This window comes from Notolepis coatsorum (assembly GCF_963971535.1).
Source record: "Notolepis coatsorum genome assembly, chromosome: 1".
In the NCBI taxonomy this organism is placed as follows: domain Eukaryota; kingdom Metazoa; phylum Chordata; class Actinopteri; order Aulopiformes; family Paralepididae; genus Notolepis; species Notolepis coatsorum.
In genome coordinates, this window is record NC_140165.1 from 57,607,779 (window position 1) to 57,626,044 (window position 18,266).

Here is an 18,266-nt window from a genome sequence, read left to right on the forward strand (position 1 = left end):
CAGGAGAGACAAACTATGGCAAAACAAAAAACAGAACAAAACAGAACAAAAATAATACATGACAAAATAAAATAAAACCGACAGAATTAGAGGTCAAAAGCAAGATTGAAAAGGTGAGTTTTGAGGGCTGATTTAAAAGATGTCAGGGTGTTTGCATCACGGATATGGCTGGGGAGGGCATTCCAGAGGGAGGTGGCAGCAGCAGCAAAGGCCCTGTCGCCCCAGGTCCGGAGCTTGGTTGTGGGAGGTGTTAGGAGGTTGGCATCTGCAGACCTAAGGCGACGGGTGGGCGTGTGATGGTGGAGGAGGTCGGACAGGTAGGGAGGGGCAAGGTTGTTGAGGGCTTTAAATGTGATGAGTAGTATTTTAAAATGTATCCTGTATTTGATTGGAAGCCAGTGGAGGTCGTGGAGGACAGGGGTGATGTGATCAGAGCGACGGGTGGAGGTGAGCATGCGGGCAGCAGAGTTTTGGACATATTGGAGTTTATTGAGAATAGTGTTTGGTGAGCCGTAGAGGATGCTGTTGCAGTAATCTAGTCTTGATGATATAAATGCATGAACCAGTCCAGTGTTTCAGCAGCGGAGAGTGATAGGGAGGGGCGAAGACGAGCAATGTTCCGGAGGTGATAGAAGGCCGATTTGGTTATGTGGTTCACATGGGGGAGGAAAGAAAGGGTGGAGTCCAGGATGATGCCAAGGTTACGGACGTGAGTGGAGGGGGTGACAATGGTACCATCAATATTTAGGGTGAAATCCTGGGTGTGGCTGGTGAGGGATTTTGGACCGATAATGATGATTTAATTTGAGAGTTATTTTGCATCCATGTTTTGATGTCTGTGAGGCAGGTGGTGAGGATGGAGAGAGTGGCTGGAGTGATAGTCTCGGTGGAGAGGTAGAGCTGAGTGTCGTCTGCATAACAGTGAAAACGCAGGCCATGTTGGCGGAGAATCAGACCAAGTGGAAGGATGTAGAGGATGAAGAGCAGGGGACCAAGTACTGAGCCTTGGGGGACACCATGAGTGATGGGGGCAGTGGGGGATTTGCAGTTGTTGATAGAGATGAATTGGTGTCTGTGTGAGAGGTATGATTGGAGCAAGGTGAGGGGGATTCCGGAGATGCCAACGGAGGACTGGAGACGAGTGATGAGGATGGGGTGACTGATGGTGTCAAAAGCAGCGCTGAGGTCTAGGAGAATGAGGATGGAGAGGGAACCAGAGTTGGCAGAGAGGAGTATGTCGTTGGTGACCTTTAGAAGAGCAGTTTCGGTGCTGTGTTTGGTGCGGAATCCGGATTGAAATGTATCATAAAGGTTATTGTTGTCGAGGTAGGATTTTAATTGGGAGGCAATGGCTCGCTCAATTATTTTTGAAAGGAAGGGGAGGTTGGAAATGGGGCGGAAATTATCAAGGGTTTCAGGGTTGAGACCGGGTTTTTTTAGTAAGGGGGTGACAGAAGCAATTTTGAGGGCGGGGGGAAATAGGCCAGTGGTCAGAGAGGAGTTTACGATGGAGGTGATTAGGGGAGAAAGGGCAGGGAGACAAGCCTTGACTAGGATGGAGGGGATAGGGTCCAGGATGCAGGTTGAAGTTTTCATTGTAGAGAGAATGGAGGATAGGTCCGATGCGGTGATTTCAGTGAAGGATGTAAAAGGGGGGTTGGGCGGTGAAGGGGGGGTTGAATCCGGAGGGGAGATAGTGTTGGCGGAGGCAATTGTTAGTTGGGTGTGGATTTTGTAAATTTTTGTTTGGAGATGTGACAGATAGGAGACACATTTACTGACAGTGAAGGAACAGGAGATTGTGTCAGAGGGTTTAAGAAGTGTGTTGATGGTGGAAAACAGAGTGACCCTGGGCCCTATTCCCCGTACCTGGTTCAACTAAGTCGATCAAAAGTCCCATTATCCAGATTCAATTAACCTGATGTTTGAATCCGCGCTTTCCCTGTTCCTCGAAGGTGGATTCAGTCTCGTTCATTCGAACCAGACTTGATGCTCAGGATAAGTGCGCACGGCCGCCTCAGCTGAAAAGACAGCAGGTGTCGATTGCAGAAATCCTGATTTTCTAACGGCATTGATTGATTGATTGATTTAAAACTTTATTAACATATTGCAGAATGGGTACAATACATACGGCTCAATAGCCTCGCCGACAGGTTAAATGCATAATCTATAGGCTAATGTTAAATCCCTCATTACCCCAAGCAATCAGATTATATTTCTTTAAATGTGCCTGATGGCAGTAGGCTTAAATAATGGAATGAATAATCGAATGAGATCTATTGCTAGTGAAAATAATTAGTTAAACTCTTTCAGAATAACTAGATACAAACAAGCCCAAAGAGTTAATTGATAAGAATTAATAGATGCTTATGAGGATATCTGCACTGTATGCGCTCGGCTTAGGTAACATGTACTTTATATATAAATACAATTTTCAAGGCGCGACCCCCGAAATAACAGAGGCTTGGAGCCGGCTATACAGTTTCACTATTAATCATGTTTTAATCTGTTTCGGACATAATCCATATGCATTGAATTGATTAACCTTTGGTTTATACCAGTGACGCATGTTCATCATCAGATAACAGTGCTTGAACAGATAAATGCATTTTCTCAAATGCATTAATGCGACGTCACCGGCTCATTCAATTGCTCAAATCCGTCAAACAGCGCATCTCAGACATTTTAATCCCAGTTACAATATCACAATAACGTGTGAGTGATGATACAATTCAACAATCCTCAGATTCCTCGTAATTCATAATCCACAAAGACCACAATCCACGCATAGACACTTCAATTTTATGCTTGAATGAAACACAATCCGGGCGCTCCGCAAATCTACAGCGGAGAATATATGAAACTAATCAGAGCCAAACGGCCGATAGGTTTCATTCATTAAAAATATCCCCGCGGGATTCACATTTGCAATACGCCGTTATTAAAATAACCACATGCAGTGTGTATCGCGACTCCGAGCGCCGTATATGACGTGCATTATTTTATTTAGGACAAAGTAAATCTATAGGCTGAATATGATTTATTATCAGCATTTAGGTCTATTCTTTTACATTTCAAAAGCCCCCTCTAGGAAAACGAAGCACAAACACATAATTTAGAATGGTATAATGCAGATCTACACTGTGGTAATTATTTCAGGAAGCGAGCTGGCACTTCTTTGCGAGGGTGTGGCCATGGTTCATCCAGCTAACTGAACTAAACCCTGCTCCGGACCAGGTTCAAACTTTCTGATCTGTTACCATGGCGATTTAGAAAATCCGACGTTGGGGAACAGAAATGTCTGGCTTAAGTCAAGCTATGCTGAAAATTATCCGGCTAACTCAGTTAGCCAGGTACGGGGAATAGGGCCCTGATCATAAGTGACCCTGAGCACGGGTTTGTTACACATTAGCCCTATGTTGTGTTGTGATATGTTGTGTTGTGATATGTTATGTTGTGTTGTGGATATGTTGTGTTGTGATGATATGACATGTTATGTTGTGATGTGTTATGTTGAACTTGTGATATGTTGTGTAACTTGTGTCGTGATGTTATGTTGTGATATGTTATGTTGTGTAAGTGTTGTGTTATGATGTGTTGTAATAGGTTATGTTGTGTAAGTGTTGTGATATGTTGTGTTGTGATATTTTATGTGGTGTAAGTCAGGGATCGGCAATAGGCGGCCCGCGGGCCGAAATGGGCCCGCCAGCAATAATTTCTGGCCCGTCAGGTTATTTTGAGAATATGATGTTTATTTTACGCGCAGGAAATATTCACTCGTTGTGACGCCAGAGTGTCTTTTGAAGCTGTATCTATCTATTCATCATATCTATGGCTGTCACTATAGCCAATTGAAATGCTAGAAATGGTCACATGGACTGGGAGAACCAATGGAATTTCACTTTCACTTCCGCGTTTGGGATGCCGGCGAGGCTGGCGAGCGAACGTTTGCAAAAACAAAACAAACGTCTTTGAATAACTTCTTTGCAATGCAACGGGGAAATATGATGAGCCAGAAGAGGAGCTTACGACCTATAAAGCTTGTTTTAATAAACAGGTGTCATTCTTAAAATACGGGTTTATCGCAACAGGTAACTCTTGCAATAAGCAACCGGTGACTCTCGCTTGTTGACATGGCAACACGAGCAAGCAACTGTGTTCAAGTTGGGTGGGCATTCAACGCGAGTGGACATTTAACATGTTATTAACATGGATTTTGGAGGACCGAAGCAGAAACAATATCAAGTCCAGGGCAGGGCTGCCTGCATTATGCCGGTGAGTGTTGTGTTTTAATAATAATAATAATACATTCGATGTATAATACACCCGCTGTGGTGCTTAAAATCAAATGCACCCTACTGATCTCGATTTATAATGCGAGCACCTGCATTAAAATCAAATGACTGATCTGTTCATGTGTAATGCACTGTCTGAGAGGCACTTTATAATAGAAAAAAGACAGTGCAAACATGTATATGTCGTTTTTTTTTTTACAGTTAAAAAATGTTCACTTATCATTGGCCCGCCACACAATGGCTTGGGGAAAATTTGGCCCGTGGGCAAATCTAATTGGCGACCCCTGGTGTAAGTGTTGTCATGTTTATGTTGTGATATGTTTTGTGTTGTTGTGTTGTGACATGTTATGTTGTGATATGTTATGATATGTTATGTTGTTGTGATGTGTTATGTTGTGTTGTGATATGTTATGATGTGTAAGTGTTATGACAACACTTACACAACATAACATATCACATGTTATGTTATGTTGTGATATGTTATGTAAGTCTTGTGATATGTTGTGTTGTGATATTTTATGTTGTGTTGTTGTAAATGGTAAATGGCTGCATTTATATAGCGTTTTTATCCAAATCGCTTTACAATTTGTTCCTCACATTTTACCCATTCACTCACACATTCACACACCGATGGTGGAGGCGACCATGCAATGTGCCAATCTGCACATTGGGAGCAATTAGGGGTTAAGTGTCTTGCTCATGGACACTTCGACACGCTGCCCGGGAGGAGCGGGAATCGAACCGGGAACCAGACGACTGCTCTACCTCCTGAGCTACTGTTGCCCCTGCTGTGTTGTGATATGTTGTGATATATTATGTTATGTTATGATAATGTTATAAAATAAAGTGTGTTTCTCTACAGCGGATCTCACCTGGTTTGTTCTCTGGTCAATACTCACTCTGACTGGAGAGTCATCAACCTGGACAATGTAAGACTCTCTCTGTCTCTCTCTCTCTTAGTTGACTCACAGAGTTCTGGCTGAATTCTGAGTGAACCGGGAAGCTAACATTTGTAAATATTTTTCAGGGCATTACATTTTTTTTCCTGTGATACAATTTTTCTTCTTTCTTTTTCACATGAAACAACACAATACAGTAACAATAATAATAATATAATAAACAGACAGAATAAGACATGACAATTACATTTGATTAAATTATATTAATCAATAAATTGTAAAATATAAATAATATATTCAGGTGCAGCTCAGTAGATCAGAACACCATGGGAGTCCCCCCGCTATCCAACCCAAAAAATGGAACCCCCATAGATCACAGGCCCACTACACATAAGGCGGAACATCCCAAGCCCCCACCCGTCCCAACCCTGACAGCCACGACTCCCGGCCCATGAGAACTCCGAATCCAACATCCCAGAGAACCAGAGCATCATGCCTCAATGACACTCCGACTCCCCGAGACCCCGAATCCGGGGCCCCCACGGCCATCAAAACCACAGCAACCCACCCCACATGCTTTTTTTAGGGCATTTTTTTTAAGTGCATTTTATTTACAGGACAGTTTGGAAATTGGGAGATAGAGAGAGATGGGGAGGACATGCAACACATGTCCTGGGCCGGATTCGAACACAGGACGTTGTGATTGCGCTACAAGCGTATATATGTGGTGCACCACCGGGGCGCCCCATGTAAACTAGCGCTTGAATCCACACCACGACATGAAGACAAAATGTTTTCACTGTCCACAGCAGAGACCAGAGGGGCTCGGTTCTTCTCTCAGACCGACTTGATTAGATTAGATTAAAATCTATTATCATCATGCAGCACAAGTACAGTACAACACAAATAAGTTTGGCATCCAACCAGAGTGCAAATGTAAAAATAAAGTGCAATAGTAATATACAATGTACAGGTGATTAAACTGGGTATAAAATATATAAATGAGTACTACTGATTAATAGTGCTAATGAGATGTATGTACATAGTTGTAGTATTAATATGTACAGTGATTACAGGTATAAAGACACTATGGTAGTAAGTCATACTGGCCAGCAGTATAACTAGTAAGAGTAGGTAAGGGATATGTACAGATATAGATATAGTATCTACAGATATATAAAAAGGATTATATACAGATATGTACAGACAGATACATATAAGTAGTAGTTTTAGTAGTAGTAGTTTTATTCAGTCATCACACAATACAATATGCACAATCATTCAACAATCTTTGATTTGGCAGTGACTGAAAAGGTACAGACTGAAGCATAATGTTTATACATGCCTGTCCTATATACATTACATTACATCACATACAGCATGTATACGGTATATATACAGCATTATTCTAAATGCTATCATACAGACTTATATGGGTTATATGCAGGTGTATAAGTATGTATATAGATGGATTATATGCAGGTATATTCAGACAGATATGTGTATATATATATATGTGGTAATTATAATTGTGTGTATATATATACACGGTATATACAGCACTATTGTACATATCATACAGAGTTATATGGGTATATACTATAGTATATGATTATTATGATTACTATGATTACAGTGTAGGGCATTTGTAGACCGTGAAAGTGGTCTGATGTCTGTGTCCCAGTGCTTTAACCCTTTCACTACCACACTACAGAAGGTTAACCCTTTACTATCACACTACAGAAGGGTTAACCTGCTGTCGTGTGGCAGTGAAATGGTTAACCTGTATTGTCGCAGTGAAATGGTTAACCGTTTGGTAGTTGCGGCAGTGAAAGGGTTAACACGTTTACTCTCTGTCTTTCAGCTGGACTACTGCTGCAGCACCAGGAGCCTCGAGGACGTGGAGGGCAGAGGGAACTACACCTTCATCAGGGTGAGACAGGGTCGTACTGGTTAGGGAGGAGCCTACACCTTCATCAGGGTGAGACAGGGTCGTACTGGTTAGGGAGGAGCCTACACCTTCATCAGGGTGAGACAGGATCATACTGGTTAGGGAAGGGCCTACACCTTCATCAGGGTGAGACAGGATCATACTGGTTAGGGAGGAGCCTACACCTTCATCAGGGTGAGACAGGATCATACTGGTTAGGGAGGAGCCTACACCTTCATCAGGGTGAGACAGGGTCGTACTGGTTAGGGAGGAGCCTACACCTTCATCAGGGTGAGACAGGATCATACTGGTTAGGGAAGAGCCTACACCTTCATCAGGGTGAGACAGGATCATACTGGTTAGGGAAGAGCCTACACCTTCATCAGGGTGAGACAGGATCATACTGGTTAGGGAGGAGCCTACACCTTCATCAGGGTGAGACAGGATCATACTGGTTAGGGAGGAGCCTACACCTTCATCAGGGTGAGACAGGGTCGTACTGGTTAGGGAGGAGCCTACACCTTCATCAGGGTGAGACAGGATCATACTGGTTAGGGAAGAGCCTACACCTTCATCAGGGTGAGACAGGATCATACTGGTTAGGGAGGAGCCTACACCTTCATCAGGGTGAGACAGGATCATACTGGTTAGGGAGGAGCCTACACCTTCATCAGGGTGAGACAGGATCATACTGGTTAGGGAGGAGCCTACACCTTCATCAGGGTGAGACAGGATCATACTGGTTAGGGAGGAGCCTACACCTTCATCAGGGTGAGACATCACACTGGGTTCCTGCAGTCATGGAAAAGTCATGGAAATTTGAAAACTGGCTCAGGAGGTAGAGTGGTCATCTGAAGGTTCCCGGTTTAATTCCGGCTCCTCCCGGTAGAATGTCGAAGTGTCCTTGAGCAAGACACTTAACCCCTAACCTTGCATGGTTGCCTCCACCGTCGGTGTGGGAGTGAATGGGTGAATGTGAGGCATAAGTTGTAAAGTGCTTTGGATACATATATAGTAGTCTATTTGAATAGTTGTGAAAAATGATACATGTATAATTCAACTTTCTTTTTGTCCTACAAAGGAAGAAATAGGCCTTTCCTCTCTAAATCACTTGAACGTGCCGTATCCAACCAGCTCACTGATTATCTATGACAGAACGACCTCCTAGTCCTAGACCCTAATCGGTTAGGCTTCAAGACTGGTCACTCCACAGAGACGGCCCTCATAGCAGCCACAGAGGCTCTTCACTTAGCAAGAGCGAAAGGCCTCTCCTCTGTCCTGATTCTCCTGGACCTGTCAGCAGCCTTCGACACAGTCAACCATCAGATCCTCCTCGCGTCCCTCGCAGGAATGGGAGTTGTAGGCTCTGCACTGGCATGGCTGTCATCCTACCCCAACGACCGCTCCTACCAAGTAGCATGGAGAGGCACCCTGTCGGCCCCCTACAGACGGGTGTTCCCCAGGGCTCGGTCTTTGGACCCCTCCTCTTCTCTCTACACCAAATCTCTGGGTAACATTATTACGTCTCATCACTGCTATGCCGACGACACTCAACTATTCCTCTCCTTCGCTCCCTCAGATACCCAAGTCTCTGAGTGGATCTCAACCTGTCCGACATTTCCGCCTGAATGACAACTAACCACCTCAAACTGAACCTAAGCAAAACGGAGCTACTTCACCTGCCGGTCAAATCCTCCCCGCTGACTGACCTTTCGATCACAGTGGAGAATGTAGCCGTGGCTACGTCCCCGACCGCCAATAATCTAGGTGTGGTCCTTGACGACCGGCTGAACTTCTCTGCTCGCATTACCTGAACAACCAGAACCTGCTGATTCTTCCTGAGCAACGTCAGAAGGATCCGCCCCTTCCTGACAAAAGAAGCCACTCAACTCCTCCTGTAGTCAACAGTCATGTCTCGCCTCGACTACTGGAATGCACTGCTAGCTGGTTTACCAGCACCAACCCACTTTCAACTCATACAGAATGCAGTGGTCCCCCTTATCTCCCCGAGTTCCCTTCTCAGAGCGCTGCACTGGCTTCCCATTGCCATACAAATCCGCTTCAAGGTCCTTGACCTGGCATACCATGCACCAAGGGGAACGTCTCCCTCCTATGGTCTCTACCTACACACCCTCAAGACCCCTGCGCTTTGCATCTTGTAACTACACACCCTCAAGACCCCTATGCCCTGCATCTTCTAACTACACACCCTCAAGACCCCTACGCTCTGCATCTTCTAACTACACAGCCTCAAGACCCCTACGCTCTGCATCTTCTAACTATACACCCTCAAGACCCCTATGCTCTGCATCTTTTAACTACACACCCTCAAGACCCCTACACTCTGCATCTTCTAACTACACAGCCTCAAGACCCCTACACTCTGCATCTTCTAACTACACATCCTCAAGACCCCTACACTCTGCATCTTCTGGCCGCCTCAGACCCACTCCTATCCGAGCTCCTGGGGGGTCATCAAAGAGAGAGAGCAGGCTATTCTCAATCCACGCTCCACAATAATAATAATAATATAATAATAATAATAATAATAATAATAATAATAATAATAATAATAATAATAATAATAATAATAATAATAATAATAATAATAATAATAATAATAATAATAATAATAATAATAATAATAATAATAATAATAATAATAATAATGGTGGAACAACCTTCCCACCAAAGTCAGGACAGCTGAAACCCGGCCAATTTTCCGCCGTTGACTAAAACACAACTCTTCAAACAATATCTGCTACTTATACTACTACTTATCATGCTAATATGTCTATTAGGGCTGTCACTAACGATTATTTATTTTGTTATCGATTCATCTGTTGATTATTTTATCGATTGGTCGATTAATCATTCTAAACCATTAATTTACAATAATTGATTATATTTGCAATTGAATATTTAAAAATGTCTAATGAGTATCCTCATCCTTTTTAGCTTTAGATTAAAAAAACTACCAGCCAGAGATTTTTTACCGACCATAAATAGCTTTTTAGTATATTTCCGTGAATTATTATATGTATTGTGTGTTTTCTCTCCACTCCACGCTATGGTAGTGCTTGTGCCAGCACAGGAGATACGATTAAAATAAAAAAAAACTTATGTATAGGCTATATACATATTTAAATCAATATCTTCCTTTTGAATAAAATAGGCTCAGGAATCAGGATTGTTAAAGCTAATTAGCCCAATCCATGTCAAAAAGAGTAGCATATAGTAAATGTACATGTACACACACACACACACACAGACACACACACACACACACACACACACACACACACACACACACACACACACACACACACACACACACACAAGATGGATAATAGCTTATAGCAGATGATTTTATGATTTTACAATATTTTTGCTAATGAAGTGAAATATTTATTATCATCTATCAAGTTAGTTTATATAGTGTAACTTTTCGCTACTTCATTGATAATCATTGAACATACAGAGAGAAAGAGACATATCATGCTAATATGTCTCTACTACTATACTTATACTACTACCTATCATGCTAATAATATCTATACTACTATGCACTCAGAGTGTAACACTCAAGCTTGTTACTATTTGATGAAAATGCCACTGACCCTTAGCTGCCAGAGAGGCACCTCTCTTGCTGACTTGTTGTTCACAAGTCTCTTAGGATAAAAGCGTCAACAAAATGACTAAATGTTTTAGGTTAAAAGTGAATAAATTAAAACACTTTTTAGACGTGGCTAGACATGGATGCACCATATATCGCCGACCATGTCGGTGTTGTGATTCTTTTCATAAGACGGTCCCATGAGTAAAACTGATTATATCTCTGTCTAGCTGCTGTGTGTGTGTGTGTGTTTGTTTGGGTAACGTTACTTGCATGTGACAACGATGCAGCACGTGATTGTTGGCTAACATTGTTTCAGTGTACATCGGTAATATTGGTCATAACAGACATGTTAATATCGTTATCGATATTGGTGTATCCCTATCTAGAATTGTGCATGCTCAATTAACTGTGACATTTACTATCACAGTTAATAGTGAAATGTGCGATGTGTGTGATATGATTGACGGGGTGATGTGATTGACAGGGTGATGTGTGTGATGTGATTGACAGGGCGATGTGATTGACAGGGCGATGTGTGTGATGTGATTGGCAGGGTGATGTGTGTGATGTGATTGACAGGGCGATGTGATTGACACGGCGATGTGATTGACAGGGCAATGTGATTGACAGGGTGATGTGATTGACAGGGTGATGTGATTGACAGGGTGATGTGATTGACAGGGTGATGTGATTGACACGGCGATGTGATTGACAGGGTGATGTGATTGACAGGGTGATGTGTGTGATGTGATTGACAGGGCGATGTGATTGACAGGGTGATGTGTGTGATGTGATTGACAGGGCGATGTGATTGACAGGGTGATGTGATTGACAGGGTGATGTGATTGACAAGGTGATGTGATTGACAGGGCGATGTGATTGACAGGGTGATGTGTGTGATCCACGGCTGGTCGACCACATCTTCAGGACGGAGAGGATCGATGTTGTTTTCCACCTGGCAGCCAAAACACACGTTGGTGAGAAACATTCCACCTTCATCGTACAAAAACGAAACGGACTCAATGTAGACACTAGACAGGCATATTTGTGATTTCTGGAACCATAGCCCTGTTTCCTATTTACCAGTGATGGTGTTGATCAGTAGAGGCCCTTCTCAACACAATCCGTGCTGTTCCTCACACTAGCTCTGGATAGTTGGCCACAAACTAATGCAAAGTCAATGGGGTCAAGCTCCCGTCTGTTCCGTGTGGAGTACATGTTCAGTTGCTATTGCATGCACTTATCTGTGTTTCATTACACGTATGAGTGCATGCTTACCAACTGTTTCGCCTGTTTTATTGCAACACTACTATCACCGACATCTAAGAAGGGAGATCCCCCCTTGAACGGCCCTTCTAAGGTTTCTCTCCTCCACATTGCCTGTGGTGCACTTTTTCCTTTGCTAGGTTTTAGTGAGTTTTTCCTTACCTTCGCGTGGGGTATGTCTGGGAGTGTTGCATTCATTTTATTTATTTAAAGTTTTTGTTTTGTTCTTGATTTATTGTGATGTTTCTTCTTGACTTGTTTAACTCAATCAGCGCCAGGGGTCAGGGTGCCAGGGGGTGCTAGAACGCCATCGCTTTAATCAATGGGGAGAAAATTGCGAGTGGTTAAAATATATCTTATATCTATGGGTCTAATACACCCGTCGATTGTCAGTGAGTTGCTTCCAGTCAACATGCACAAAACAGATTGTTTTTTCATCCGTACATTTCCGTTTTATACCGTTTTGAATATGAGTATAGTTTGTGATTCTTAGTAATCCCAGGAAAAGAGGCGATAATAGCGTTTTAGTGGAATACACTTATCACGTTGTCATTTTTCGCCTGATTATCGAATCTTTCTGAAATCAATGCTAGATTATCGTTATTATCCTTCCTCATGCATACATGAAATGGCCCTCGTAGCGGGGCGCTCGCCACCGCAGCCAACGGTAAAAAGCCACACACAGTCCACACAGACAGCTTCGATCGTGGTAGAAAGAAATATCAGATCAACGCAATATTGGATATATAGTCCTTAGTGTTAATTTTGGCAGCTATTTTAATTTTAGTCTTAGTCATGTGTCAAATGCTACTTTTTCGTTTTCATCATATTTAGTCACCTTCATTTATTTTTCGTTTAGTCAGTTTTAGTCAACTACAGGTCTGAGCATTTTAGTCTTAAGTCAGGTTAGTCTCGATTTTGTCTTTTTTGTCTAGATTTAGTCGCAGAAAACAGATGATTTTTGTCTAGTTTTCGCTAATGAAAAAAAGGCATTTTATATTTTTATATTGTAAATAATGCAATTCTATTTATTAAGTATAGTCTAGCCCAAAACCCTATCAGCTGATTCACAATAAGTTCAGTAGAAGGCTAGAAGCCCAATAGTAACCAAACATTCCTTGAAATGGTCAATAGATTCAGAAATAGTCAGACATGGAACGGAACATATTCTGATTTAAATAGCTTATTATTTTTTTAACCAACAAAGCAACATTAGGATAGTGTAAATACACAGTACACACTGATTGCAATTCTCACTGGGACCTACTGTACAAATTTCACACACGTCACACACACATGCCCTTTTGTCTGTCGAGTACAACCGTAGATCGCTGACGTCACTTTAAACTTAAAACTTTAAATGGCGGCCCCCATCAGAGCATTCGGCTAACAACATTAGCTTAGCGAACCTGCCACAGCACTTCTATGTGCATAAAGTGTGGTAACAAAATATCACAGCCCCTAAGACTGGGAGCGTTCTAACTCTACTGAGCATGTACCCAACATTATATGACGTCATTACGATGTTTTAGTGCACTTCAAGCGCTAAAGGGATTCATTAACAATGGAGCAATAGCTATCGATTAGCCGGAAAAGGAAATGCTGAAATAATAACGTGAATTATTCTAAAAGTTATAATTATTTTGTCTCATCTTGTTTTAGTCAACATAAATTAAGAGAGAATTCGTCATTGGTTTTTGTAAAGTACATTTTTGTGTCCTCAGATGTAGTCAACGATCATGCATAAATAATTTAGTCACGTTAGTGTCACATGATCTACATTAACGTGACGTCACGTCTCGTTGTCGTCGGGGGAAAAAAGCTTTGTTGACGACCATATATAGTAATAATCTTCGTTGACAAAATTAACACTGGTCCTTACCTGGTCTCTGATGTAATGCAAAAAAAAATAATCCAATTATCTGATCGCCATTCCAAATACTGCTCGTGGAGGTCCGTCCCACACTGTCTGGCATTGCATATGAGGGGGGGGGGGGGGGCAGCTGGCTGGGCGATATGGCCGCGTGTTACTTTTTAACAGCGGAGCAGTGCAAGAATGTGACAATTTGACCATGTGACCGCGGCAACACGGGAGAGCGGCAGTGCGGAAATAGGCTGTCTATTGCCATTCTCTAAGCTCCTTAACAGCGCCTAAACTTAACCGTTCTAACCTTAACCAACTCCGAAACAATGCCTAACCTTAACCTTAACCTTAACCATGCCTAACCTTAACCTTAACCATAGAAAGAATATTGCCATTCTCTAAGACAAACTCTAACCTTAACCAGCTCCTTAACAGCGCCTAAACTTAACCGTTCTAACCTTAACCAACTCCGAAACAATGCCTAACCTTAACCTTAACCATGCCTAACCTTAACCTTAACCATAGAAAGAATATTGCCATTCTCTAAGACAAACTCTAACCTTAACCAGCTCCTTAACAGCGCCTAAACTTAACCGTTCTAACCTTAACCAACTCAGAAACAATGCCTAACCTTAACCTTAACCTTAACCATGCCTAACCTTAACCGGCGAAAGAATACACGTTAAAAAAAAATCACGTTAAAAAAAAAAGAAAATTGATGGGATTCGAACTTGTCAACAACGGACCGCAGGACCACTGCGTTGCCAGGTGAGCTGAGCGCCGAATGAAAATCATGGCGGATTAGGGCGGTTTCATAATGCCGCAAGCTCTGCCGCTCCGCTCTGCGGTTGCCGCGCCTGCCGCGGGGCGTGTCGCAGCCAATCAGGGAAAACGCGGAAGCAACGGCAGCACTGCTCCGCTGTTATTAAGCAATAAGCGATATGGCCTCTAAATGATATCGCGATATTTTTTGGCCATATCGCGATACACGATATATATCGCGATATTTTGACATTTCCTCTAAATCACTTAAAAATGCTTGATTTAACCCTTTGATGCATACAGTCACGCCAATATGATGATTATAATAAGTCCCTGCAACATATGTTTGCATTATTAAACCATGAAGATGCTTTAAAAAATAATTTAATGAAAATGTACTAAGAGTAGTCTACTGACACACTAATAAAAAAAATTATTTACATCTAAGACAATTTATATAAAAACTCTTGGGTGCCTAAGACTTTTACACAGTACTGTGTTTTCTATCCACTTTAGCCAAACACACACACACATATATATATGTATATATATATATACACACCCTACTGTGAGAAAATAATAATCACACACAAAGGTATAATGGCTTATAGCAGACTTAATGATTTTAGAATATTTCAGATAATGAAATTAAATGTTTAAATCATCAACTATCCAGTTAGTATTTATACTGTCTGTAACGTTTGGCTACTTTAAACCATTGAATGTAGAGAGAGAGCGAGAGAGAGAGAGAGAGAGAGGGGGGGCGAGAATGAACAAGAGAGCCAGCCCCCCCCCCCCCCCCCCCTCGGGTTTTGTTCTAGGTTCGCGTTTTGATCGTCTAAGCTGCCGTAGGTGATGACGTCACACTCGAATGTAAACAGGAAGAGATGGAGATGGAGACACACGGAGATGGAAATTGAATGATATACAGAAACGAATAACCAATAAATATGAAGTTATGTTTAAACTTCTGTTGTCAAGCGTTGTCAATATAACCCACCCCCTTTCCTCACGAATGGAACTAGTCTTGTGGAGTCCGCTTTGACCGTTTTCAGGGTTAACAGCTATCGCTAGTTAGCTTAGCATAATCCTAATGGATACCTTGGTTAGCAGCTACCGTTAGCTCATTGCTCGTGTCAATTAAATTACATGTTATTAAAGGTCCGCGCTGGTCTGTCTAATGAAATTACAACCGCAACATTATATCGCACTGTACAGCCCTGACTACACTAACGTTAGCCTATAGCTCCGCCGTCCCTGCTACACTCGGGACCAATACACTAACGTTAGCCTATAGCTCCGCCGTCCCTTCTCGAGGAAAGCACTGCGAGTGTCTCTCGGCCGCGGGCGGCGCCATATAAACTAAATACTCGATGTTCGCGATATAGTACAGTACTACATCTCGGGTAGAACAATCCGCGATACATCGAGTATACTCGATATATCGCCCACCCCTAGGGCAGCATCGCAGATGCATAGTTGTAAAAGCTCGTCCTGCCGGAGTATTTAAACCCCGCCCGCACGGCTCAGATCGGCCCAGAAAATAAACTACACCATTTCTAATAGAGTGCAATACCGGCTGGCGGTGGTATTTGCCGTTTTGCGGGCTCAGACCCATTCCCAATGATAACATCAGGCTGGATGGATGAAAAATGAATGGATATAGCTAATAAAAGAAATAACGATTAAAACCCGAGTTTTCTCGTGATTGGCGCTGAACGGTTGGCGAGTTAAGCCGACTTTTCTCATGACTGGCGCAGAATGAGTTAAAGAAGACGTGTCCGGCCCATGGGGACATTAACGTGTGTTGTCGGGCCTTACAATTAAATTTGATTTGATTTTATCTACATTTCAAGGAGCTTTATTCAGCTTGTCCCCATTGGTTGCACTACAGATCAACATCATGTAAGCAATCACAACTATCCCTTTAAAGGACCATGTGACCTCACACACCTCTGAAGTCAGGCATCACTGAGGACTGTTTGGGTAATATAGTAATACTAGTAATATTAATAATCTAGTATTGCTTTCCTAAACGCTTTATTACAAAAAAGCAATAATTAAGGTAGGTTAATCTTATAGAATAGAATAACTTTTCTTCCTGTTTTTGTAATATAAAAATAAACATAATATTTAAAAATTAAATAAATAAATACATGTATCTCTCTCTCTCCCCCCCCCCCCCTCTCTCTCTCTCTCAGAGTCCTCCTTCCTGTGTCCCTCTGTCTTCCAGCAGGTGAACATAGAGGGCACCAGGGTGGTTCTCCGAGGGGCTCACGAGGCATGCCACAGGCCCGAACGCTTCATCTACATCAGTACCGACGAGGTGTATGGAGCCTCCCTGGACCAGGTCAGCTGTTCCCCTCAATACATCAGTACTGACGAGGTGTAGGGAGCCTCACTGTTCAATACATTAGTACTGACGAGGTGTAGCTGGTCACTGTTCAATACATCAGTACTAACAAGGTGTAGCTGGTCACTGTTCAATACATCAGTACTGACGAGGTGTAGGGGCCTCACTGTTCAATACATCAGTACTGACGAGGTGTAGGGGCCTCACTGTTCAATACATCAGTACTAACGAGGTGTAGCTGGTCACTGTTCAATACATCAGTACTGACGAGGTGTAGGGGCCTCACTGTTCAATACATCAGTACTGACGAGGTGTAGGGAGCCTCCCTGGATAAGGTCAGCTGGTCACTGTTCCCCCTCAACTAGGGATGTTTGATATTGGCTTTTTTACTGATAACCGATATACCGATATTGTCCAACTCTTAATTTCCGATATCAACCGATACTGATATATGCGGGGTTTCTCCCCCCAAAAAACTGAATAATTTCAGGTAATTAACATTACATATATCTTGTCGTGGAATTAACACAACATTATGCATACTTTTGACAATAAATCAAATAAGAATTTGTTCTTACTTGCTTGCCTGGGTAAATAAAGGTTACCGTAAATCCTCTAATATTGGACGGGTCTTGTATTTACCTCAGCTGCAAAGAGCACCAGGCCTTTATTAGAGAGAGGCTTATATAAGAGGCAGGCCTTAATTTCACAAACTGGCCAATTGTAATTGTGAAACTGTGGTGGATTAACATAATTCACACACTGAAGTTGGAACCGTCTATAGGTTGCGGGGTCCGGGGACAATTTAGCGTGTGGTACCTTCGACTATACCTGAGTCGAATCCACCATGTCATGTATGTTGTGTATGTCATAAATGTCACTATGAATTGAAAATGGGGGACCCTGATGTACAATTGTGTGTATTGAGCCGTACTGTATTGTACCCATTCTGCAATCTGTTAAATAAAGTTTTCATTCATTCATTCATAAGATGCAGTAGCTTTAGCTAACGCTATCATAGCCATCATGATATGTAATGTCAACTGGACAACGCCAGCCCCGCCTGCCAACGCCATATAGATAGTGAACATTAACTAACGTTTGCAAACGAAGCCAACGTCATCTAGCCGACACCACAGATCTAGCTATGACAACGTTAGCTAACGCTAATGCTAACGCCAACGAGAGGGAAACGTTAATGTAGTCAGTGTAGAGAGAGGCAGCATTTAATTTGCATTGGCAAGAGTTTATCTCATTTAGGCTTGGGCGGTATAATTT

General features: G+C 42.4%; 1 protein-coding gene across 2 annotated transcripts in view; it reads left to right on the top strand.

The window, feature by feature from the left end:
• tgds (TDP-glucose 4,6-dehydratase) overlaps positions 1 to 18,266 on the top strand; it is a 49,667-nt gene that overhangs the window by 2,952 nt on the left and 28,449 nt on the right. For both annotated transcript variants that reach the window (XM_084314991.1, XM_084314990.1), the window contains exons 2-5: positions 5,158 to 5,224; positions 7,059 to 7,127; positions 11,630 to 11,720; positions 16,837 to 16,985. In XM_084314991.1, coding sequence (XP_084171117.1) covers positions 5,158 to 5,224; positions 7,059 to 7,127; positions 11,630 to 11,720; positions 16,837 to 16,985 — 376 coding nt within the window. The remainder of the gene's footprint in view (positions 1 to 5,157; positions 5,225 to 7,058; positions 7,128 to 11,629; positions 11,721 to 16,836; positions 16,986 to 18,266) is intronic.